This window comes from Perissodus microlepis, chromosome 23 (genome assembly GCF_051167445.1).
Source record: "Perissodus microlepis isolate ML-2025 ecotype Zambia chromosome 23, ASM5116744v1, whole genome shotgun sequence".
Classification (NCBI taxonomy): Eukaryota; Metazoa; Chordata; class Actinopteri; order Cichliformes; family Cichlidae; genus Perissodus; species Perissodus microlepis.
Window position 1 is genome coordinate 30,262,489 of NC_140482.1, and position 26,586 is coordinate 30,289,074.

The 26,586-nt window shown below is 42.1% G+C and overlaps 1 protein-coding gene across 4 annotated transcripts in view; it reads left to right on the top strand.

The window, feature by feature from the left end:
• Window positions 1–26,586, top strand: part of lpp (LIM domain containing preferred translocation partner in lipoma) — a 187,391-nt gene that overhangs the window by 117,834 nt on the left and 42,971 nt on the right. For all 4 annotated transcript variants that reach the window (XM_084921774.1, XM_084921777.1, XM_084921775.1 and 1 more), the window contains one exon: window positions 20,809–20,905. In XM_084921774.1, the coding sequence (XP_084777900.1) occupies window positions 20,809–20,905 (97 nt within the window). The remainder of the gene's footprint in view (window positions 1–20,808; window positions 20,906–26,586) is intronic.

A 26,586-nucleotide genomic window follows, 5' to 3' on the forward strand; every position in this document is an offset into this window, starting at 1 on the left:
GTCCAAACATCCATCCATGGGCAGCAGTCCAAATCCCAGATCTCCCCGGCCACCTACTCCCCACCCGTCGAGGGGGGGCATCAAAGTGTTCACAAGCCAGCTGACTGAGGTTCCAGTGTTTCCAGGGCCTGCTCTGTCCCTCTTCCCAGCAGAAAATATCCAAAACATCTCACCTAGGAGGTGCTCAGGAGGCGTCCTGCTTAGATGCACCAAACGTCTCAACTGGCTCCTTTCAATGTGGAGTATTAGTAATTCTACTCTGAGCCACTGTCATGAATGACTAAGCTCTTCACCCTGACGGAGGAAATTCATTTCTGCCAATTGTATCCACACCTCATTCTCTCAGTCATGACCCAGAGCTTGTGGCCATAGGCGAGGGTAGGAATGCAGATTGATAGCATCTGCATCAGTGCAGACTCTGCACCAATATATCTCCTGATCTACTAGTGTTGATTATCGTGGCTTAAGAGTTGAGCGTTCGTCTTGTAATCGGAAGGTTGCCGGTTCGAGCCCCGGCTCCGACAGTCTCGGTCGTTGTGTCCTTGGGCAAGACACTTCACCCGTTGCCTACTGGTGGTGGTCAGAGGGCCCGGTGGCGCCAGTGTCCGGCAGCCTCGCCTCTGTGCGCCCCAGGGCGGCTGTGGCTACACTGTAGCTTGCCATCACCAGTGTGTGAATGTGTGTGTGAATGGGTGGATGACTGGTTGTGTAAAGCGCTTTGGGGTCAAGTAAAGCACTATACAAATACAGACCATTTACCATTTTAGTGTATGGATGTAGTTTCTGGTTTCTGGGTCAGCATTTTGAAGTCTCAGTTTTAGTTTTTTGGCAATGACCATGTTGTTTTATTTGTTGATTTGCTTATTTTGAGCCAGAAGTAGCCATATCTTCGAGGTTATTGTCTGACTCTAGTTTGGCTCGCATCCATAAAATGTCCAGGTGAAGCACAGACACAGATATGGGCTAATTAAATTGAGTAAAATTAAAATAAATGGTTAGAATTTCATTGACCAAAAGTGGACTTGACTGTCTGTTAGTAGAATAAACATTTAGAAAGCTCCATTAAAAATGCTTTGAAAGGTTCCAACAGCTCAGACAGAGTGGAGAGGTCCAGCTCAGTGACTCCAGTTAAGGTGAAGACTAACGGGTAGCCATCTGCTCAATCACCATCAATTCCGATGAGTTATGAACAGAGACACTATCCAGAGAGGCCAAAAAAACATTTTTATACCAGAATCTAAATGTTTGTTAATGCTCTGAAATCAGGCATCTGTCTGTCTCTGTGCAAGAGACTCTCACCCAACAAGACCTAGAATTGGCTCTAGCCCCCCACAACCTTGGCTTGCTTAAATAGAAAGCAATGGATGGATGAACAGAAATTAATAAATAATATTTTAAAGGGAACAAGCAGACAATATAGTAAAAAACACAAGGCAAAGAATTAGTACTAAACCTTTTTATAGATCTGTACATGACTGAAAAGAATAAAAACCCTCTGTTGTCCCATAGAATCTATGCCACAGAGACGAGCTATTCTAATCTCAACATATCCAGCCTTCGACAATCTCTGGAAAGTGGAAGACCCTTGAGTTTTCTTTAATTCAAGGATTTTTATGATGGTTGAAAATACAAACTGGGCCTCCCAGCCTCTGGGAATAGCTCATCAAGGACTGTACTTTACTAAATACAAATTAGATTCAGCATTGCAGCAAGTATTTTAAAAATAAGTCTAATTATATTTGTTCAAAACAAAAGTCTACATTTTGCTTGAAAAGCTCACTGCGGTCCCAGTATGATGCATTATTAAAAAACAAAAGGTGGCGTTTATTACATTTGCGAGCATCTCTTTGATTTCAGATAAAAGCGAATCACTAATTTTACAGATATAGCTTGTGCACTGTATGTATATATTTGTCTTTCTTTCCCAAGGATATTCTGCAGCAGGATAATGGGCTGTGAGCCACCCCTCACCCCCACTCCTCCTGCTGTATTTGGATGCTCTGAAACACATCAGGAAACTTTAATGCTCCATATCCATGAATGAGCTGTAAATGAGTGATCAAATCTGAGCCGAACCTCCTCTAAAACATGTGCATCCAAACCTTTAATCTAATCATTTTGTTTTCTCACTTGTGTCCAGAATAGCAGCGTTTTAATGCCAAAGCAGAGCAGGGACATCACAAAAGGCAGATTAGAATGAAAGCAGACTCTGTCAACTTTGCCTTTATGATCATCTCTCTGCTTGACCCAGTGTCGTGACATGTTCATAACCTTATACAAACAGTCATAAATCGACTTAAAGTTAGTCTTTTAATCTGTTGTGTAAATAACCCAAAGCCCAGTCATATAAAATGAACTATTTACATTTTTTGTCATAATTATCAAAAGCCATCTGAAGTCACTGAGAGCTAATGGTGATTTTATGCAACCCGGGACTTTCTCAGTAGGGGGTCTGTGACTTTGATTGAGGACTTTATTAAAGAGATCATTTTGCATAATTGAGGGTATTCATAGAAGGTCAGTTTCATCAGAAGTCGAAGAGAAAATCCTTGGATGAAATTCTATGATCTAGACTAGTTGTGATTAGCTCGTCTGCTCTGCCCCTGGCGTCACCCCACGTCACCCTCAGCTTGCCTACGCCCAATCTCCCAACGTACCCTTACTCACCCGTAAAGTGAAGGTGTGAGAAGAGCTCCTCGCATCAACACACTTTCAATGGCGCTTAATTACCTAAATCCACTAGTGTTTGATCTCAAACAGATTTCATGGCTGCCGGTTAATGTACCATTTTCCGCGATTCTCTCAGTGTTTCCAGTTGTTGGAGCAAAGCTGAGCTGGATGATGCCCTGTGTTTTTGCTAAGCTTGAGTGACGTTTGACAGGAGAGGATTATTTTGCACTGCTCAGTCCCCGCAGCCAGTTAAAGCCCCCTCGAAGGTCAATGATGGTTTCAACTGTCAAACATGTTTAAAGAGCTTGACGTATTTCTGCCTTCCAGTTCTGGCCACGTTGGCTTTTGACCTGCCCGACAACATTTGCATATGGCGCCATCAGGACATGTCCAGAGAAACCTTTATAGCCGTGTAATCGGGTACGAATCATCTCACAAAACTGTGCTTTTAACCTTTAAACCGATCCAGGTGAAAGTCGATCAAAAGTTAAGCAATTCAATTGCAATGGAAACATTAATTAGGACATTTTTGACATTACGTTATCTCATGGATTTTGTATTTAAGTATTCCTGATTTTAATATAACTACGGTGTTTAAGAGAGTGGCTAATAAAAAAAAAATACTTTCAAGGCTAATCAAACAGTCATTAAAATGGAAAGTGCAGAATGATTTTAAACTTTTGTGCCCATCGAGCAAAGTAAAAAACAGCTTCTGTCTGAGGTGGAATAAAGAGGATTCATCACGAGCTTTAGACAAAAGGCAGTAAGCGTATAAGGTCAGTGATACAAGAAGTATAAAAAAGTAAAAAACTTTAAAGCATTCAAAAAACGACCAGAAGTCAAAAGTTGTTTTTAGATCCCACATTTTTCGTTCAACCGTGCTGAATAATGCCCCAACTTTTATCAGAAATGTTAATAATGAAAGTGCTGACATCAGCACGGATCATTTTTAGGAACTAATTGCTCCCTGGAAGTCCCGTTATGACAACTTGGACTTGTTTGTTTTCAGATTTTTTTTTATGCTTGAAAAAGAGAGAAACCTGAAAGGGGCCTTCCTCTTTTGTTTGTTAATTACCCCCCCCCCCCCTTGAAGGGAGATCTCGGAGTCCTTTAACATTATCACTGCACCTCATTCTCGTGGGAGAACTTAGTCAGAATTTAAGTAATGCATCGCTGGCTGCACAGGCTGTACATTTACAATCACAATGGAAGATTATATGATATATAGCAAGATGTCATATCGCAGGATAAATGTAAATATCGCATCACAGTGCTGCATTTTAAAAGTCCCACAGAGTTGATACTGTTTATCTGGACATCACTCATCCAAGTGACTTCTCAGTCTGCTTCTTATTTCTCCTTTTGCAAATACAATGTTGGCGCATTTATGAGACTGAAGAAGTCCCATTAATATATCGAAACGTTTCTCTCACAGAAAAAGCTGCATATAGATAACCAGAATGAACCATTTGGGATTTCCTTACCTGGGTACTGTCATCACGGGGCATTTTAGAAAATGTGTGAAAAAACCGATGATGTGTGCTTGCGGTGGTGTCGTTGGCTCCTGCTACAAAAAAAAAGGAAGTGATAACAGACCAAGACCTTGTTTGTGAAGTGAGTCTGAGCCTTAAAAACAATGAAAACCTTTCACGTGTGCTTCTTTGTTTTCTGATGTCAGATGACTGTAATCTGTCATCTAACTGATTGTTACCATGAAAAAGTTAACTAAAGAACTTTCCTTGTTATGCTGGAAAAAATGAGCTCTGGTTACCTGTAGCTTACCTGTAAATCGTCTTTGTTGTTGCTTTTTGGTTGTGTAGGACCCCAGTTCTCAGAGGTAGGTTTGCATGGTAGAGATAATTATATTTATGCATGTGTGAACACTTGCTTGTTTACATCACACGCGATGCTGTCTCCTCAGGAGATGACCCTAGCTGCCCTAAATTTAAGAACCATGTGCAGATCTTTAAAAAGCCAGCAGACTGAGTGCCGGGTTACCAGCTCGGCTGCAGAGAGAATTCAGCGCCTGGTGCAGGGTTACCACCATGTGTAACTACAAAGCGAGAGCCAAAGGCTTCGATGAGATGAAGACATGTTATCTGTAACCCTGAGATCTTCTCTGCATGTAGATGCACCTTGAAACAAATTGCACTGTGTTCTGTACCAAATATGTACTGACAGGCAGACGGCTCCATATTTCTTATTGTACTGACAATTTGTGCTTAGCATCTATGCGCTGGCCTCATTAAAAACATGGATTTTTCTCACATCAGGTCAGTGATCGTGTCACATATACACATCTACTGTCCTTTTTGTCTATTTTCATTTCCTTCACAGCTTCATGGAGCCTTTACATAGAAAGCTCATCCACATATTTTTATGTGTTTTTCTTCAGTCTACAGAATCTCCCTCCGGCTACATGGGAATGAAATAAATACTCCTTAGAATTCCTTAAAGCTGCCGTCTATTTTTACTTAACCATAAAGTCTTAACATCAGAAAAAGCAGCCTTAAATTCTCGCTCTGTACCTCAACACATTTATGTGTTTTCTATTCAAACGCCACGATACTTAAGGACACAATCGCATCTATTTCTGTAAAAACGTTTTTTTTTTCTGCTATATTAATTTACAGTGGTGCTTTCAGAAGAACGATGCCACTAAAATAAGCCTTTATGTGTGAATCCGAGCGCGTTTGTGCAGGTAATGAATCTGAAAGTATAATTAGAACATTTTCCATGCAGTTTCTCAGTCTTATTGTCTTGACAGCACAATTAAAAACAAAATGAGTTATGATTTTGAAAAAGCACACCCACGCATATCTAAGTATGAATACTCCAATTACACCTGTGAGCTGCTTTGCCCTTTCAACTGTTTTTTCCCCCCATGTTTTAAAAAGACAAGATTACACATAAAAGCTGCTTTTCTTTAATAGTAGTCTGTGAGCTTTAGTCCGGCAGTTAATGGTGCTTACTGCTAAGTGTTCACGGCACCAAGACGACAGGGAACTTGTCTGTGCTTTTAATAGAAATTTGCAGTAGTAATTTGCAGAGTAGTTCAATATTATAAACTTGGATTCATGTTTACTTGCTAGAAATCATCATATTTGCCTTTGCTGGCACGTTGATGTGTTTCTTACGCATTGCCAAATGAGTAGAAACGCGTAAAATAAGAACAGACCAGAGCTGTCTTAAAATCCACTGGTGAGACGAAATCTTGTGACAGATGAAAACATTGCATCTCTGTGTGCATAAAAAACATCTTTCCATCATGTTTTCCACTTTTTTTGTCAGAGGCAACGTTTCAGTTAAAATGTATCTCTGCTGACAAGATTTAATGGCAGAGGATGGAGAATTGGCACCACCAGCATTTTATCTCAACAAACCAAACCCCGATGTCTGCTGTTAGTAAAGGAAGAAATGAGCATTAATTTGTTTTTTCTTAGGATCTTTTTGAAGTTCGTTGAATTCAGTTAGTTGAAATTGTGCTGAAAATCTCGCTACTTAAAGATTACAGCGTCCAAGAGTGGCATAATGTATCTTATCTTTCTGAATCTGGATGCAAAAAGAAGTTGGATTGTACAGAAGTCGAGGAAAAACAAAATAAACATTGTACTTTTTGACTGACTCATGACCTCATTAAACACTTAACGCCTTACTGTATAAAACATAATGATTGCTATGTTTAACACTGTGGTTTTTATTAGCGTCAACAAGCAGGATAAAGGAGGGTGTGCTTTGTGCTACCGTCACAATAGGGAAAACAGTGGTTTGGCACCGCGGCATGTGATCTGCAACTTGTAAACTCATTGCTTTTGAAATGGTTCCAAACTGGTTGATTCCTGCGCAAATAGGGCTGTACTACAAAATGATTTAGGTACTTGGGAGTCTTGCTTTTATATAACCACAGTAACATGGGACATAAATGCATCGCAGACAAGACACAGTCCTTGGAGCAGACTGACCCAGATCGATTGAAGCGTGTCAGGAATTCGTCTACCTTTGTAAATCGTGGTAACTGTGAACCTTCACAAACAGTAGGTGATGTCACAATGGCTACAGCCATCTTTTATATACAGTCTTTGGTAACCACACCAATACTGCACAGCTCACAGGAAATTCCACATTGCTCTGCTCCCTTTTGCAAAAATGATGATCTGTGCATTTTGCTGCCTTTCTAGTCATTCATGTAAATATGGAAACATCTTCTATATATGCTCCAACCTTTGAGCTCATTGGTTGGTGGTGAGCTCTTTTAAGAAGTGCCTCCTTCCATGTGTAGAATACCACAGCAGCAGGTCAGTCGAGGTGGAGGCCCTTGGAAACACCAGTAAATATAACTACAATATACACATAAACTAAGAGCTGCAACAGGCATTGACTAGGGATGCACTTGACATTTCATCAATTTAAAGTTTTTAAAGTATTCGGTGCTTTCTGAAAAAATATAAGTTGCTGGGAGGAAATGTAAGGGTGTGTAAGATAAATCTTTAAAGTGCAAGAGGTGGTATCAATAAACATTTACACAGCAGATATTTCAGGCAGTGTAAGGCCTACTTCATTTTAATAACTAAATCTAAAAATAAAGACTGTTATAGTCATTTAAATAGGAGTCTGTGCAGGACTTTGTCACATACTGCTGAAAAAAGCCACATGAGGTACTTACATCCTCTCACCCTTTAAGCTAATGTCAGTTTGGAATATTAAATCTTTGGCCTCGTATCGGTTGACTGACTTGTGCCTTGTAACTATGCAGCACACATTCTTGTCTGTCATATCATCAGAAGTCATTACACCTCTAATGCAGGTCAGATCCTGCGACAAGGATCAGCTGTATTCCCCGTAGCATTGCAGAGGTACAAGCTACTGTATGTAATTACTGCTGTGCCCCCGACGTGTTGCTGGCACAGTGTGCAGCGGTGGTCCACTCAGGATCTTGTTACCAAATGCTTCGCAGACTAAAGGTCAGTCCGGTGGATCTGATCCGAGGTCAGCAATTAATGCGGATCTCCTTATGGTTCACTTTCTTGCCAACACATTTGAAAGCTTCCTCTCAGTTACTGCTTCTAGGTTTAAAACAGGTGTGTAACAACACAGAGGAACTGGGCCAATTAAGGTTAATAGAGATGCTGTGCTATGAATAAATGCATGAGACAATATTGAAAACTGATTACCTAAGTGATGTTTTACTACCACAGCTCTTCAAAATCAGAGTAGCTGCTGAAGTATGGGAGTTCTGACTTTTGTTTTAAATTGGAATGCCTTTACAGATGACTAATAAATAAAATAATGACAAAGTAGTGAAGGCTTTTAATTGTGCCCTAAAACTACAGCTGTCCTGATGGTATACGAAACCACCTGCTGGAAAGTAAAAAGGAACATCCTGAGAGTTTTTAACCACAGCTACTCCTTGATAATAATAATAAGGAGAACTTATAATCATAACAGGTCACTAAAGATTTAAAACAATACTTTTATTTAGTCCCGATTGCCAGTCTTGGCAGCCGGGGATCAGTCCGCCAGGGCCTCCGCTCCTGGCCGCCGCCCGACACACAATGCACCCGACCCCTATGGCGCCTCCTGCGGGTGGTGGGCCTGCGGGAGGATGGGCCCATGTCCCCTTTTCGGGCTGTGCCCGGCCGGGCCCCATGGACTAAGGCCCGGCCACCAGACGCTCGCCCTCGGGCACCCTCCCGGGCCTGGCTCCAGGGCGGGGCCCCGGTAACCCTATCCCGGGCAGGGTAAACTGTTCCCTCGATGTTTTCTTCATAAAGGGTATACAAGCGGCGGAAATGAGCTTCCTCCGAAGGGTGGCTGGCCTCTCCCTTAGAGATAGGGTGAGAAGTTCGGCCATCCAGGAGGGGCTCAGAGTAGAGCCGCTGCTCCTCCACATCGAAAGGAGCCAGCTGAGCTGGTTTGGGCATCTGACAAGGATGCCTCCTGGGCGCGGTGTTCCGGGCATGTCCCACCAGGAGGAGGCCCCGGGGCAGACCCAGGACACGCTGGAGAGATTATATCTCTCGGTTGGCCTGGGAACGCCTTGGTGGTCCCCCGGATAAGCTGGATGAGGTGGCTGGGGAGAGGGAGGTCTGGGCTTCTCTGCTTAGGCTGCTGCCCCCGCGACCCAGCCCCGGATAAAGAGGATGAAGATGGATGGATGGATGGATGGATGGACTTTTATTTAGTATCTACTATCTACTAATTGGTTAGTAGTTCCTTACATTATCCACATGGTCCATCGGTATGGCAAGGACAATGGCGGGTTATGTGCAATATGTGTACACATTTTTGAAAGACATAGGCTTTGATTGTATCTTAATTATCAAATTCCAATCACTACGTTGTTTTACAGTCAAGTGGCTTGCAAACCTAGAGAAGTACTGTAGAGGAAGTCTTGATTTTAAGTGTTTCTTTGCAAGATTTCTGAAGTATTCCACATATACAAACTCTGATTTACAACAGATAAAACCATTAAAAATGGATTCCTGTAGAAAATATAATGGGGTCATAAATGACCCTATCTGATTGCTAAATAGCTGGGTTTCTTGCGATTAAACACAATTTTATAGCATTACTAAATGAACAAAGTTTCCTGGAACTATAAGTGAGCATATGACCACTGTAAGCCTAGTGTTGGGTTATGAAAGATATATAAATAATTTCAAAAAGAACATCTATAAATCTGTGTAATGCAGCTTTTCATGGGTATTTTCTTTCCTGGAAAGCTCCATTCAGTTGTATGTGTGAACTCCAATGAACTACCAGATTCTTATTTCCAGGCAACTCCAATAAAGAGATGTGCAGCTCTGAGTCTTTACATGGAATAAAGATGATTTTTACAAAGCTTCTGTTTACAGAGCTACAACCTGAATGTTCCAGAAAACCTCCCAATGATTATTTGATTCATGATACTCATTTTATAGATGAGCTCATTGGTGTCACTCGAATATTGTTGTAGTTGCTTTCAGGTTCTTTTTTTGTTAGTTGTTGATTGGCCGCTACCTTCAGCCAGTCGTAACCCCTCGTAGATCAGAAGTGTTTGTCACATAACTGCTCATAAATAATAGCCCCTGCCACTGTGTTCTCTTCATGCCCCCTCTCAGACGAACGGCTTGGCTGGTAAATAACTGGCCCGATCGATACCTGTCATTGCAGTTCAGTGAGCTCCGGCAATCCAAAATGCCTTAGCAGTTTATTTTCTTGTTTTCAACCCGCTGTCGTCGCTGGGCTGGATTGAAGAGGTGCAGCCATATCCTGCAGTACTGAGATTTTACCACAGCTTTAAAGCGTAGTGTGTGTGTTACCGTGTTGGGCTTTGGTGGCATTTACCCACTTCTCAAGTTCTAAAATAGAGTTCAAACAGCCCCCCATCAACAACAAACCACCCAGTCTTCCCAAAGCAAGTGCACCCTTCGTTCTGAAGCTAAAAGGCTGTGAAAAGACTTTCTTAATTGAAAATATTACCCTGTCAGGCGAAAAGACCAGAGAGTAGGAAGTTACGAACCCCTAAGTGGGCCTGAAGATGTTTTTACAGTGTTTTCAAAGTTCGATTTTAAGTTGTTTTTAAAGGCACCTTCAGAGCTCATGACCTGTGTCAACGCCACATTACTGTAGTGCTCTGTGCGTGATAGATATTTAAAACTGAGGCTTTTTAAATGTCAAGGGAGGAAATGAAGGGACGAGGAGACAGAAGGCAGTAAGCAGGAGACTGCAACGGTGCAATCAGAAATACTAAGAAGCTGCAAGAGATTCAAAATTTTAAGAGAATGTTTGCACAGGAAGAAAAGAGAGAAAAACTTAGTATCGGCTCAGGAGTCAGGTGATGGAAGATTATGATTATTATGTTAAGACATCAATCATAAGAAGCCCAATGAAAACACAAGCTTGAAATCCGTGTTTCAACTATTTGATGCACATTTAAATACACACTAATTACTATAACGATTATGTTAATTTGCTGTCTTCTTACCTTTGTGACTGACTGTGGAATCATCAGTGAAATGCTGAATATAATTTCTGTAATGATACATTTAGAAATGCACAGTGATCTTTTTTTATTTATTTTTTTAAATCTTGGCACCAAACTTTTCACATATTAGCCAAGTTTAAGGGCCGGGCCTATTTTATACTCTGTATAAGCTTTGCATGATTCACAGTTCAGAATAATCCTTCCCTGTCTTGTTCTGGGCCTTGGTGTAGCCCTGAGTGCTGGGTTTGGCTTTTCTGTTTCACTTTGCATCTTGTTTTTTTTATGTTTATGCAAGTTTCCTCCGTGACCTCCATTATCTCCCACCACTTGAAAAAAACAAAAAACAAAAAAAAACAAAAAAAAACCCTAGCATAGTGCTGCCTTTTTTGGTCCACGACATTCTAACAAAAGACTTTCTCGATCTGAAGTGTGAAATGCTTTTTTAGCTCACTTCCCCTTCCATTCAAGCAAACTTTCTCCTGATTGGCTGCTTCATACAAACAGAAAGTTTGAGCAGTAGATGTTCGGAGCTTCTCTGCCACAGATGACCATATTAGGGATATCCGTGCATCTTGAAATGATAGATAACTAAAAATAGAAAAAACTGTCCGAAACCGAGCCTTTCACGCAACAGGAAGGGACTCGCATCCACAAAACAGCTACCAAAGCACAGAACACTAAGACTTCACTCTTTGTTTTTCAGTTCTCTAGTAAATATGCCATTAGTCTGCTATATTCTTGCAATGCAAACAGTAAAATCTTGTAGTATCTTTGAACAACAGTTAGAAACCCGATGACTGGTTGCAGACTCTACTACTTTTCAGAGGTTAAGCATTCTGCTGTTATGCATTCATCTTACTAGATGATATTTTTTATTTCTTAATTTGATGACCCATTTGCTCAGCCACTGCTCATGGCTGAGAAACTTTCTGTTTATTTTTCAAATATCAAGTCGCTGTTGGGCACGTGCAAAATTGCGGTGTGCAAATCGCAAAAAAAAGAGACCAAGTCATGTGACGGTGCAACCACATGACAAAGCTGGTGGCTGCAATAACGCTAAGTCTGAAGCCCTGTAAATTCCACATCCATCTATTTTAATATTGTGTTAAACTCCAGACAGTGCTGTACAATAATGTCCATGTAGATTGTGTTTGATTGATGGTTCTAGCTTTTCATCACCACAGCCCCTGTGTGCACTGAAAGAGTAGCAGAGGTACGGTAGGCTTTCTAAACACTGTTTATTCCTTTTTACACCAGAGCTGACACTGGCACAGTGGATGGCTTTCTTGCATTGACTCCAGTGACAGACGGTCCCTGTATGTAAACAATAAAAAATATTTGGCGTGAAGAGTGTTCAGTCCTCTGTGTCCAAGATTAGTTAGTAAAGAATGGCTTTAATTAGCTCACTCCATTCAATGGGGAAGAACTGATGGACTGTCTGACACTGCTTGGCTGTGTTAATGTATTGATCACACAGTAAGGAAAAGGCTCTTTTTGGTTCAGTTACAAAGGATGTGGCCAAAACCACCTGCATGAACAGTGGCCCCTGCTGGATCCTCCTGGACATGATCTCCTCAACACCTTTCTGCACACCAAGTTTTCTCAGTTTTTGGTGTCCTCTCTTCCCTCCTCACATCCTTCTCCGACCACAATAGAAGTCTTTTATCCGCCCTTGAATCAGAGTCAGTGAAACGTGTACACTTTCGAATCATTTTTTTTTTTCCCACATCGGGGAAGCGTCCCCGAGCGGATTGGCCTTTGTGTGATCTTGGCCGCAGCGTTTCAGCGGTAGCGTTTGGTCAGGAGATATCTCTCAGGGTGTCATTCAGATAAACCATGCAGTTGTTTAGGTGGAAATGGGAAGGATATATCATGGTTTTGCCTGAGAGGTAAAATTACACAGGAGATCGGCACCACTGTGTATTACAAAAGGGAAGTGCAGGTTCCCGATACATCGATTTGAAAGGATAACCTGTATGAATCTTCATTATGTCCACCACATGTGTTTAAATATGGATCTAGGCTACCACATGAGGAAACTGCAGGAGAATACTTGGAGCTCGCACCCAAAACCAGGGAAACCTGCATCCTCTTTAATATCGTGTTTGCTCCGGTCGCAGGATGGTAATTGTATACAAAGAGACGCCAAATAAGTTTTTATCTCCGTCCCAACAATTTGTGCAGTCATTTGTTGTTGTTGTTGGGTTTTTGTTTTTTGTTTTTTTAGATTGCTTGTGGCACCCCTCTCTGCACGCTCAGATTTTCAAATATCTGTTTGCAGGGGGATGTGTCAGTTCCAAACAGATGACCTAGTTTTTACACACGCACATCTTACAAACATTGAAAGGCCCTCTACATACATTACATGTCTGCAAACACTCTCAAATTCATCCCTTTATGTGAATTCACTTCTCAGCAAAGGTTTGAATGGCTGTGGAAAAAGTCAATTATGGAATTGGTTAATTTTTAATTATCGTCGGCTGCTCTGTACACAGCTGCTCTACAGTTGACTGTTATTTTTTTCCTCTCTGTTTAATTGGAGCTGAAACAGCATGACCTATTTTGTTTGGAGAGAATGTATACTTTATCTGCGCCTCCTCAGAAGGTGGCCTTGAGCTTAATTTGCAGCGCCGCGATGTCTCCTCTCAAAGTGTAATGCGTTACAGATTACTCGTAACCTGTTTAACATCGCAGGCTGCATATTCATCATTTGGATTACATAAAGCTACGAACATGCGATCGGTTGGAGAAATGACAAAGCAAACTTTCACCACAGGTGATGTTTTTATTGCCTTCATTTGGAGTCGGAGAGAGACAGTGGCATCTCATCCGGCTCTAAGTGCACCCTGGTCAGTTTTATAAATGAAAGGGGCTTTCATAGGTTTTATATTGTGTCAATACCATCCACTGTAAAGTGAGAGCTGTTAATACACAGCATTTAACCTGCACGTTTGATTCTAAACACACGACGTGCAGAAGTTCCCTCACACACACACACACACACACACACACACACACACACACACACACACGCGCGCACACTCTGAAAGGATAGTGTGACTGATCCAGCAATCCTTTCATTGTTCTGGTGAAACAGAGTCGCCTAAGCTGCTGTAATCACTCGTTTAGTGTTGCGGCAACAAATGCATATTTTTAGACATTTCCAATCCAATAAGAAAATTCAATCCACTCGTGAACCTTCACTAATGCAGTGGTCCATTTGCTGTTGTTGTGGTTATTATTACTATTATTTTAATAAGCCAATTCCCTTCCAAAGGCTCAATGTCCATTTCAAATAATACAGCTGTGACTGAGAGAGACAAAAAGCCAGGGTGTCACATTTTTGTGAGCTGACTAAAGCGGCTCTGACTTAAAGCTGCAGCTCCATTGACACTAAAGAGTATTTCTGCATTGTGAAGTCCATCATCATTTAATCTGTGGATAAATGTGTCTGTGAGTGATTATGTCTTTCTTCAGTTTGTGCTGATCATGCAGGAAGTGTTCGGCTATTGTTAAAGGCAAGACAATTGCGCTTGGTTTAAGGTGCAATGCTGCATTTACAGGAAGTAGATGAGAAGAAACACGCAGCTGATGGAGACACGGATTAGTGTTGCTTTCCATCGGGCTCTTTTTACACTGCTTGTACTTTTCCCCCCTTCTGGTTATCGCTTTCAGCTCAGTGGCTTGTGCTGTTTATGCAGCGGCTCTTGGTCTCATTGTGTTCGCATGCTCCTTTTGGACTATGCAAAACAAGAAGAAAAAAAAGGAGTGACCTAAATATGAAGATACAACTCACGATTCCTCAAAAGTTGAACTGACATTTGAATTACTTTTTGGGTAAAGAAATCTAAACTGTAATGGTACTGTAGCTGCTGTGTGTGTGTGTTGTTTTTAGAGAGAGGAAAGTACAGTTTTGTGTATTTGTAGATCCTGATGAGCCGTGTTTGCTTGGCCTTCTGTAGACTTGCAGGTGGGTTACTGATGGGAACATTTTACAGCCTTGTATACTCAACCACGTTTCCCTTTTGGCTTGTTATGGTTATATTCTAAGTCATCTCTCGTTTCATGAGATTCAGTATTTAGGAGAAGCCATGTTGCTATTAACTCTCCACTATAAATAATGTTTATTGGGGCATCTGTGGAGTTGAAGTGGGTTCACCAGTTGGAATGTCATCACAATTGGAACATCCCCGATTCCCCCACTCCAAGATACTCAATTACCTCCCAACCCTTCCATCAGTGTGTGAGTCTGTGTGAGCAGTATAAAAAGTGCCATATAAAAGTACTGGGGCGTGGTGGATCTAAGCCCTCTTTTAACTCCACTCCCTTTAAGCCACCTTGCTTTTGGTTGGCTGCCTCTCAAACAAATGGTTTAAACAGCAGGTAGAGCTGCTTACCTGTGGTGGCCATATTAGGAATAGCCACTCTCTCATGAAAAAAAACGTATGAAACTGAGTGTTTAGGTGTTTGCAGATGAGACTGTGATCTGAAACTGTGAGCACTGTGAGTAGCAGGGAGCGACTAGAAGAGAGACTGGAGAGGTGGAGGTAGAGCTGGGCGATAGAACGATAACGATATGTATTGCGAAATAACTTTTTCTCGATAGAAAAATTAAACTATTGCAATAGACCTCACCTCTCTTGTCCTCTTAATAAAAAAAAAGAACAGCCAATCCAAATTAAGTAGCGCAGAGCCGAACCAATCACAGCCGCAGCGTCACGTCACGTGACTTGTTACGTACAGCACAAGTGCCAAGCCGCACATGTGTATTTGTTTGGGAAGCAGCCAGCCGCCGTGCCGCCCGGGTAATGGAGGAAATGAGTGTGCCGACTAGAGAAAAATCAACCGAGAGCGTGACTGAAGGTTACCGAAGAGAAAACAGATGATGGTTCCAATGCCGGAGAGATTGTCGAACGGAAGAGCCATAGAAGTTCAGTAGTGTGAAGGTATTTCGGCTATTTCAAGTCTGACAAAAAACAGAGTAGCGTGCACTGTAAATTGTGCCGAAAGCAAGTCTGGAAATACAATAAAGCGGTGCATGCTCAATCTCTGACTGGAAGCGCTAATTCATCATTCGGCTTTTGTCAGACTAAAGTAACTGTTAAAACTGTTTGAAAAGCTAAGCTATACAACAATTTCCTTTTAGTTCTCAGTTTATTTGATATTGACAAAAGTTAGTCAATTTTGTCTGTTCTTCTGTAAAACAAACTAAGATTTATTTTTAGAATTAATATTTTGTTTCTAAGTGGAATTGACAATTTAGTAGTCTGTTTTGTTTGTTCTATTTTGAAACTTAAACGCTTTAGCGGCTGCCTTTTGTGTACTTTGCAATATTTGCCTTTATTTATCTGAAAAAGTCTCATGTTCCTTAAGTACAGCTACCCTGTTGAACTTATTATGGGAAATAAATATTTAAATCAAAACAAGCTGCTGATTATTTCACATTTTACTTGTGAGCAACGGCACATTTAAATCTTACAAATATAGTTATTTGGCTTATATCGTGATATATATCGTTATCGCCTGAAATGAAAAAAACATATCGTGATATGAAAAAAATCTTATATCGCCCAGCTCTAGGTGGAGGTATGCTCTTGAGAGAAGAGGATGAAAGTCAGTGGAAGCAAGACAGAATGCACGTGTGTAAATGAGAGGGTGAAGACTCAAAAAGTAGAGAAAGTGAAGCTAGATGAGTTTAAATACCTGTAGTCAGCCATCCAAAGCAAAGGATGGTGCATAAGAGAGGTGAAGAAGAGAGAGCAGACAGGGTGGAGTGAGTGGAGATGAATGTCGGGTGATTTGTCACAGAAGGATGGCACCAAAAACATGTGCAGAGGAGGGATAGGGGACTTATGGACAAAGGATGATGAAGATGGAGCTGCCAGGCAGGAGGAAAAGAGGAAGCCCTCAGAGGATTTTCATGGAAGTAGTGACAGGAGAGGAGGAGGCATCCTCCATCCAGATGATTCATTGTGGAGACGTCTAAAGAGAGACAATTAAATTCTCAAATGTAATTTAGTGTCTTAATTTGGTGTCTTCTCTTGTTACAACAAATTTAAAAACGTTGGATCTTTACTGTGACAGAGCTGATGTGCTCTGTGTGGTTTCGTCTCACAGATCTGTAGCGATGCTGTGCGTATAGTTCCAGCTTCCTGTTTGGACGCCTTTGTTGCACCTCCTCTAACAAAGGTGCAGATGTGATGCCCTGAGAACAGTTGTCTCTCCTGTTCACTCTCTGTCACTGCATTGGAAGCAGGAAAGACAGAGCCTGAGGTTTAGTTCTTAGCGGGACACAGCGCTGTCAGGGCATCAGGTGAGAGCATGTACGGAGCCTCCCCCCCGACTCCTCACCCCACCCAGCACACTCCACTCGTCACCTAATCGGGTCTGACACAATGCCAATTCCACAGTGGGTGGTGCACACAGCTTTATTCATAGATGTGGCAGTCGGGCAGCGATCAGCTCCCAGACTCTGTCGCGCCATATCAGCTAGCACGCAACGGCGGTCACTTATAGATGCTATTGTTGTCTGTGATTTTATGTGTTCTGGCATTTAACAAAATCATTTTTCAAATGGAAAGCATTTGACGATCCATCAGGATATCTTTCAGGGGTGTTACGAGTGAAACCTGCGAGCCTGTCCGTGCAAAACAGTGTACGAAGGGTGCAGATGTTAGGCCAACTAAATTTAAGCACCAACTTCAATGAAACTGCGACAGAGTGTCCCGAAGGCGTAGGCAAACAATTTACTGAATTGAGCCAGACATAACTGAAAAATTCACGTCTGCGGCACATATAGCTGCTGTATGGTTTCTATTGTTGCCTCTGAAAAGCTGAACAGGAACTGCGACTCAATCATAAAGCATGCAGGGAAGCAATTTCTTTCTCTTATTCAAGTGAAAAATTATTCTGTGCTGTCACAAAAGACTCCCTAACAAGGTGCTTTAAACTCTCTGGCAGTGCATTGCTGCGGGGTGTCAAAGAGTGGATAAGATATAAATGAAGCTTAAACTCAAAAGTCTGTTTCTGGTAATAGCAGCATTTCGTTCCCTCTCCAATGTGCTTTTGATGTGGAGCTAAGATTAACAGTGTTAAATCGTCTACTTCACTGTCTCAAGCTAACAACACCGGCATAATGAGCAGAAGGTTGACAACAGGGGCACTTCTTTCAGGTATATGATTGATTTTGTTTTCTATTGTGCGAGTTGTTGTGTGCCACCTTTGACCATTTTGTATTATTAAAAAAGAAATGGGATTTAAGGTGGAAACGAGGAATACCCGGCCGCTGAGGAACGTTTCCTTTCGTCTCCTCCTAATCATGTGATCTGGCCGATGATGGCTGAGCAGCTGAGGAAGCGCGAGGTCCCAAGGAATCCGAAGGCTCAGACCCAGCTGCTCTCTAGAGAGAAGAAAGATTTGCACGTCCAACGTGTCGATCCCTCAGAGTTAATGAGGCCTGCTGTTTGGGCTTCCATTATGAGCTGGCTGCATCCTGAGCCAGGCCGGGCAAAGTCATGCATCATAAAGTTCTGACGCTCGCTGATACATCGTGGACAGTATGCAGAGCTCAGCGTTTCTCACCATCTCTGTAAATAAACGTACCACGCAGCTGACTCTTTTCAGATACACTGCACATTTCGAACACAACCTTTAATGTACTGTTGAAATTACACAGTTGTATACGTGTTCCCGTAACTTTGACACGCACGGTGAGTCATGTTCATGAAAATTGATCCTGAAATGCATGAGTCTGTGTTTATACGCTGGAAGAAGCGTCTGTGCTGTGTGTGCATGTCAAATAATTAGCAGCATGTAAGCAAAGTTTAATATTTGTGTATTTATTTACTTTTACAGTTTATTAAAGTTTGCCTCCCGTTCTGCAGTAATAGTCAAACGGTAGCCTGTGGGCCAGAAATCATATTTGTGCCCTCAGACACGAGCTGAAATTTCACTTTGTTGTTTACAAAGCAGTCACCGTGATCTCATCCCCGAGCGTTTGTGAGATTTCACCAACAAGCTCTCTGTTGTCGTTTATTTATCGTCTGTGGCTTACATGTGCTGGCTGCAGAGAACCCACGGTCCAGTGACAGAGATCAGGGAAGTCCGCATTAGGCTGCAGGTTTCTCACCCAGGAGGCTGGTGCACACAGTCTCCCGTTTTTCTGACTCATTTGTTTCATTTTTGGAGATTTGTTTCATTTTAGGGTTAGGAAAAGTTTCCCTATTCACAACAGTAATCCTGCATGTTTTAAAAGTGGCACTCTGGGAGTGACAATGTAGTCTCAATATTGTGTCACACGCTGCTGCCAAAGGACACCTTGTGCGTGACTGAAGCATGCCTGCAGCTCTGACAGTGCCATTATTTTCTCGCCATGGGAACGTAAATGGCCTGTCAGAACTGTAATCATGAATCACGGTAACGTGTTTTTAGTTGCTTTAGCTTGGTTACTGTGCAAATTGTGGCTCACTGTGGAGTCCACCGGAGTTCTTCTTCCGATTCAGAGCAAATGAAACTTTTGGAAGTCATGGTAGCTTCCTTTGTCTTCAGCCGCAGTGCTAATGCTAACGTCTATCAGGACTCCTAATTTACGCACGAGGCGCTCTTAATTGCTTTGTCATTTTTTAAAACGATCGTTTTCATGAATGCCTACTCATCAGTGAGCTCAAGCAGGCCGTCTTCATTTGCAGAGCTGCTGTTAAGAAAATGCTGCTGTGGTGTGCGTTACACTCAATTTTTGGCCCAACAGTCTGAGTTTAGGCATGAGACAGGCCTTCCATCATGAAGTCAAACTGGAGATTACAAGAGATTACAGCATGCTGTTATTCAAAGAACTTAAGTTATTACACGCCTCAGGTCACCAGCGACATTTTGGGGAAAAAAAACATCTATACAAAGCTTTCTTAATCCTTCTTGACACTTCGACAAAAACAGTGTTAAAAACAAATATTTTGAAGAATACCAGCGACTTGAGTGTCGAATTGGGGGGGATGAATGAATTACAGAGGGTGCAATATAGTCGTGTGCACACCTGAGGGTAAAATGCACACAGACGGAGTCAATAACACCAGAAGTGCTGGGTGACCTGATCTGTAATTACGCTTTCGTTCTGCATACAAAAATATGTTTTCTCTAAATCTCCTATTGACCAATCTGATTCCTTTATGTGACCGAGTAAACCGAACGCTTAGTTCACACTCATCCAGCTCCCAGATGCCACAATTAGGAGCACCTCAAAGGTCAGCTCAGATCTTTGCCCATGTTGCAATATTGAAAATCAAATCTTCTGTAAAGATTCAGTCGGCCCCAGATCTAGGGAAGGTCATCCGAGTGTCGCTGATTTTCTGAAAAAGCTCGGCCACGCAGCGCGAAGAGCGTCGAGTTCAAGCCTCTGGGGTGTCTAAAAGGACACACACGCACCTGTGACGGGATTGCACCGTGAGTCGAAGCTGGAGGGGAGGAGGGGGATTCTCGAAGTCTGAGGATGATTGGCAGAAAATGTCAGGCACAACACGTCAGCCCCATACAGGCACAGCAGGCAGATGTCAGATGCTGCATGATAAGAAGGAGGGCAGACTCACAAGGAAGAAGAAGAAGTGGCATCTTCAGAGAGTTATGTCATCCTTTCAGACTCTTTCACAGATTAGGCCCCGGCACAGCTCGCACCCGAAATCTTTTTGTGCTCAGAGTATGATTAAATAAGTATCTCCCGACCTATCGCCCAAATGTACGAGACTTAAAAAGCAGCTATCTTCTAATGTTTTCCCCTTCTGTTTCTTCTGCTATCGTTATTTTCCAAACACAGGGATTAGTCAGGGTCACAGTTTTTTCCACATACTTGTGTTGCACAGAAGGAAATGCTCAACCTTCTGGGCTGCACACCACCGGGGCCTGAGCCAGGGTCAGATATCTCAGAGGGGAAAGGCAGACCCAGGACCGTTGGCTGCATGTTAATTATGGTGAAAGTGTTTTGGTTGACCTTGAGGCCATGCTTCATCCTTTTTTAGTAAGGTTTTTGTGAAGCTTTAACTCGAAGCTAGACTTGTGTTACTTATATACATCTGCTATACCCTTTCTTTCCTTTTAAAGCTGAACAGATCACACATAAGCTTCTTCAGAGTGATGTAAATGTTCATTACCTCACAGCCACCGTATGTTCCTTTCTCTGTTTTCAGGGCAGCGCTCCCATGGCCCACCCTGAAGATGAGCTGGAACGCCTGACCAAGAAGATGCTGTACGACATGGACAACCCTCCATCCGAGGAATATTTTGGTAAGATGCTAAATCTCATTTCACCAACACCTGATCAGCAACATGCTTTTGCTAAGGAAACACAGATGTAGCGTATGCTAACGTATAAGTGCCTTGAACCTGCATTCTTTTTAATGGTCAGCAGGGGTCGACTTCTTTGGTTGTAGAAAGAAGTGTGACTATATTGAAGTCTATGAGAAAATAAGAGTTTGGTTTCTTTGATCTCCAACCTGAGTAAGCACTTTACTAATGAGTTTATGGTCTCAAGTCTTATTGAATGCAACATGATGGTCATTTCGGAAAATTTTATCCCTAATACTGTCAGAAAGGGGAGGAGGCAGCACGGTGGTTAGCACTGTTGCCGCACAGCAAGAAGGTCCTGAGTTCAATTCTACCATCAGGCCGGGGTCTTTCTGTGTGGAGTTTGCATGTTCTCCCCGTGTTTGTGTGGGTTCCCTCCGGGTACTCCGGCTTCCTCCCACTGTCCAAAGACATGCAGCTTGTGGGGATAGGTTAATTGGATAATCCAAATTGCCACTAGGTGTGAATGTGCGAGTGAATGTGAGTGCGAATGGTTGTCTGTCCCTGTGTGTTGGCCCTGCGACAGACTGGCGACCTGTCCAGGGTGTACCCCGCCTCTCGCCCTATGACAGCTGGGATAGGCTCCAGCGACCCCCGCGACCCTGAAAAGGATAAGCGGAAGTGAATGGATGGATGGATGGACTGTCAGAAAGGAGGATGTAGATGCTGATTAATCCCTTCTTCATGCTGCAACGGACAAAAAGTTTAGCTCAAGATGTCAAACAAGCTCTTCATTCAGCAATAAGTGGAGTCAGAGCAGGTTTTATATGCAGTAAATGATATGGACAGTTAGGATGCATTTAATTCTTACTGCCAGTATTTCTTTTACAGTTGATCTGCAGTGTATGCAGTTTTTATGACAACTGGAATACCAGGTCATTCCTGAAATTACAGGTTTTTTGGAGGTGTATTAAGTAATATACTTTGCATTTTCCTATCTGAATGTGAGACGAACTAAAAAAAATTGCCGAAACAAAAGTCCGAAATGCTGAAAATACAAATATGCATTGGCAAATATACACGTGTGAAATGCAAGTGATTTAAAAATAACAGAAATTAAACAAAATATTACGACTTGAGTCAACTATTTTAAAAACACATTTACAATCTAAAAGTATTCCCTAAAGGTCTGTGAGTACCTCTTTAAGTGTAACACCAAATCCAACCAGCATTGAACTTATTCATATTTTCATTTTAGAAAAGAGGTTAATGTAATAACCTGCATTTGTCAGGTTATTACACTTTAAGCATACAGCAACAACCTGCATGCTGGCGTGCATGAACATGCTTCGTGTTATTATAACGTTTTTGCTCCTTCTGGTTTAACTAACCAACCACAGAGCTACAGCCTAGTGGAACTAATGAATAGCACCAGCATCCTTATTTTCGTATTGACAGAGAACCGGATTATCTTATTTATTAATTTGGCACCTCAGACTGCATGCAAAACTTGCATATTTGCCATATATGGGCATCAACTGACTGTCTTAACATTCATAAAGACAGTTGGATATTTTCTCTTTTATAATATCACAGTGTTTCTTAATTGATTTCTCCCTCAGCCCCTTCCTCCTGTTCCTGTTCCTATTACCAGACATGGTGACAGGATCATTTGCCTTGTCCCTGTTGTGTTTTCATATATGGTAGCGACATATTTGCTCCGTATAGCGCTCGGGGTGATTTAATGTTCTCCCTCAGCCCCGCTTTGCTGCTTGAACAAATCTAAATAGTAATTTTTGCTGTAATTGGATCTGGAATCTCAGCAGTAAGTGTCGCTGACATGACAACAGTCATAGGTGCTAGTAGAAAAGTGGTTAAAATTAGCTCATTACTCACTGTTTGGGTCACGTGTATCACTGGGAAGAGCTTTGCAGATAAACAGCATTCTTTTTGAAGGATTTCAAAAGCAGTTCTGCAAACATTAGTGCAGGCAGTGTGATCTCATTAGGAGCACTCACTCTGTCATTTTCACTGTGACATTTTGTGAAACTAAAAGTAGAACCAAACAGGCTCCTTAGTTACTTTTAAAAAAGCAAAGAAACTGAGACTGAGTGTCTGCTGGTGGGTTTGATTGCTGACTAGCAAAATGTGGAATTGTGGGTTAAAACGGAAAAACCTGAATTAAGAGTTCCTAGATTCATCCTGATAGTGACGTAAGTTAGGTTGGTATCTGGTTCAGTGGTTGGTAGTAACTATTGGAGATTTTCTGTGTTTGAACTGCAGGAACTGCAGACCATTGTAGTTCTTAGAAGTCAGATTTCAGGACTGTAATTGGTCCAGACGTAAGTGTATGTTTGTCATGGTCCTGGGGTTTTCCAGCCTTTGTTCTCTTGATAGAGTTGTTGTTTTTGTGCGTCTGTTTGAGTTTCTTCTGCCTCCTGTGTTCCCCTGTCTCTGCTATTTTGTTAGACTTCATGTCTCATTGTTTGTCTCATTTCCTGTTATGCCTTGAAGGTTATTTTCCCATCTCTGTTACCCTAGTTTTATTTCCTGCTTGTTCCCTTTTTGTTTGTCCCTCTTTCATTGGTTTAAGTTTTGAAAACTTCCACCTGTGTCTCATTCCCTCCTGGAACTCTTAGTGTAATTGGTTCCCAGCGCAAATATAATCTTATGTATGCATTAGGATTGTTTAGGTCACCACTTGGTCAAGTTGTGTTGCTAAGCCTTTCTCCATTGCCTCTCCATCACTCAACTTGGCAATACTGATTTGTTGAACACATGAAGGCATCATGAAAACCACCTTTAAAGTGACACTGGAAAATAATTGCCTATTGCAACAACAGCTCTTCGTGTTGGCATTAAAAAAGAAAGTACAACACACAGAAATGATCTGACCATGAAGTCCAGGCTTTATTTACGCAACAGGGGAAATTCAACATTTAAAAATTATTCGTTAATTCAAGAGAAATATAAAAACCTTTGGTTCTCTTAGACCCCATTAAACACAGGCCTAGAAAACAGTTGTCATCATTTGCTAGGACATAATCCCCAGAAACCACTTGTTTGTGATTGGTCGCAAAGAGATGCTCATAATAGCTTTGGTAAGTAGCAGATTACCACTATAACTCGTGGCATCTTTGCTAAGAGCTACTGAAACTGTGAAAACTGCAGTGCAAATCAGAAATGGGCAAAGTTCACCTTCAGAGCAAAAGTTGTACCTTTTGATTTTCTTTGAACTCTGTTGCACTCTTCAGTTTCATCAGCACTCTTTGGTTGGTTGGTGAGTGTTTGCAGACAGGTCGGTGTCTTCCAATAAAACTATGAGCAACCATGGCAATCTGTTAGAGACCAAAGCAATCACAGATGTGTTTTTGGTACAGCACCCTCTTTGTGACCAGTTTCCCCCAGTGACAGCCAGTAAACCAGTAAGCGGTTGGGGAGTATACATTTTTCCCTAGTAACCAAAGTTTTTCAGCGAGTCTCCAATTAATTTGCCAATAGGGGCACAGTGATGAAATGGTGAAAGAAAGGCAACCAGAAGATGTGACTGTAGGTTATAAACCACTGACTATTTATCGCATTATTTCAGAGTAAATATTCATGTTGCAAATACAAAGAGGAAAAGGAATATAGAAAGATATGTAATTCCTGCAGGACCTCCTCGGCAGGTCATTACCTACAGGTAATGGATCAAGCATTGAACGCAGTGCAAAGCTACCCTGTATTCTTGTTCCTCTTATCCATTAATTTTCATGGTGTAGAAACAGCACTGACTGTTCTTGTCTGGGAAGAAGTCCTCAAGGTAGAGTCTCAGAACTATATCAGTTTGATCAAAGGCGAAAGCACAACTCTGGCTCAAGGTGTAATGAGAACGAGGCACACAGTGAAGGTGTTGGACAGATGAAGGAGATGGATTTTAATATATCTCTATATCTTGGTTGAGTGTCCATCTTTTCACAGCATTTCCCCTTTCTCCCCCTGTGTAGCACTTATATTTAATTTTGCTATAATTGTGAAACAAAAATATATATATATAACTGCCAGGATTAAACAAAATACCAGTTTTAATACTATTTTGCAAAATAGGATTCAGAAGGCAAGGATTCTGTGCATTTTTATTTCATTTCTATTTTTCCGCCCTCTGCACCCACAGCTGCCAGCGAGTGCCATCCCTCTGCTGCTCTCTTTTCTCTAGCCTTTAATCCCCTTTGCCCTGGAATTAGTTCCCATGCCCATTAGATACCTCATTCAATACATTCAGTGGGACTCTGCAGCAGGCTTTATATCAGCACATAATCACACAGCACACCATGATACCATGTGTAGGTGTATTATAGCTACAGGGACGTGTATTTAACTGGTATTAAGGGATATTCGGCTTCACGTTGGTGCGCACTCATGTAAAGACCTTAATTGGTTCGCATTAGACATAGGCCAAACGGATCTGCTGGCTTAAACAAAGTATAGTCGCTTTACTGAGGAATGGCCTAATTTTTGGGTGTATGTGTTGCAGCCTGGGCCAGCCATGAACTCTGTGTACTGCTATACCATGCATGCAGTCACCCCCGTTTGCCAGCTCTGAGGCCGACTGGCTGAAGGCTGGTAAAGCAAGGACATGGGGAGTTGAGAAATGGGTCATATGTGAGCTGAGGTAGCCAGAGCAAGTTAGGGATAGCGTGTGCATCCCCAGCTGACAGCGTATGGCTGTTACGGGAGCGGAAGAGGAGGAGGGGGAGGGAGGGTCATTTTGTGGTTAAACATGGCGACAGCGATGAGAGATGGGAAGAGGGTTAGGGCAGGAGCCGGAGACTGAGGCGACTGCTGGGACTCATTAGGAGGGAGTTCAAGCGCAGGCAGATGCTGCTCTGGAAATCCACAGAGCCGTCTTCCTCCCCCGCTGAATAATGCACATACACTCAGCACAGTGATGTGAGAATCATCACCGGTCCGGCATGTTTCCTTCTGTATATCCAGAGCTGTGGGAGAATCAGTCTCAGAGCGCAAGACTTTTGTAATTACAAAGGATCTAATGACACATAGGCCTCTTCTTTTTTGTCGGGGATATTGGGGGAAAGAGGGCTAACAGTTGTTGAAACCCTAAGGCTAGTAATTAACAAGATTAATCAACGTGGGGCTGCGATCTCGGGCGCGCTACTGGACTGGATCATTGTCTTCCTATAGCAAAGTTTTATTGGTGTCACTAATGTCTTTGATGAGCTTCTAATCTGAAACAGCCGCAGTGAGTTTTCATTGGTCCAGAGGGGGTTAATTGAATTGAATTAACGTTATACTCTGGCTCTGTGATGTCACCAGGAAACTTTTCATTAGACTCAGCGGAGCACCACACCATCATTACGCTTTCCTGCTGCAGTCCAGCAATTACGCCGGACAAGTCTTTGAAGACTTTCTGCGGCGACATTTAAAAAAGCAGCCATTCCCAAATGCAAACGCTCCTCAAGCCGTTAAAAAAACCTGAAAATGATGCACTATAAAAGAACGGCTTTTCTTGCGAGAAACCCAGTTTGCAAGCCAGAAATTCCCCCTATGATTGAAGCTTCTTTGAAAAGCAACTGATTAGTCCTGATTTAGAGTTCCAGATTAGATTTGAGTAATCTGAAAGAGCCTTTTCTCCAAATGTCATCATCCGTCATATTTAATCCACTTAGATTGTGCGTAGGTGT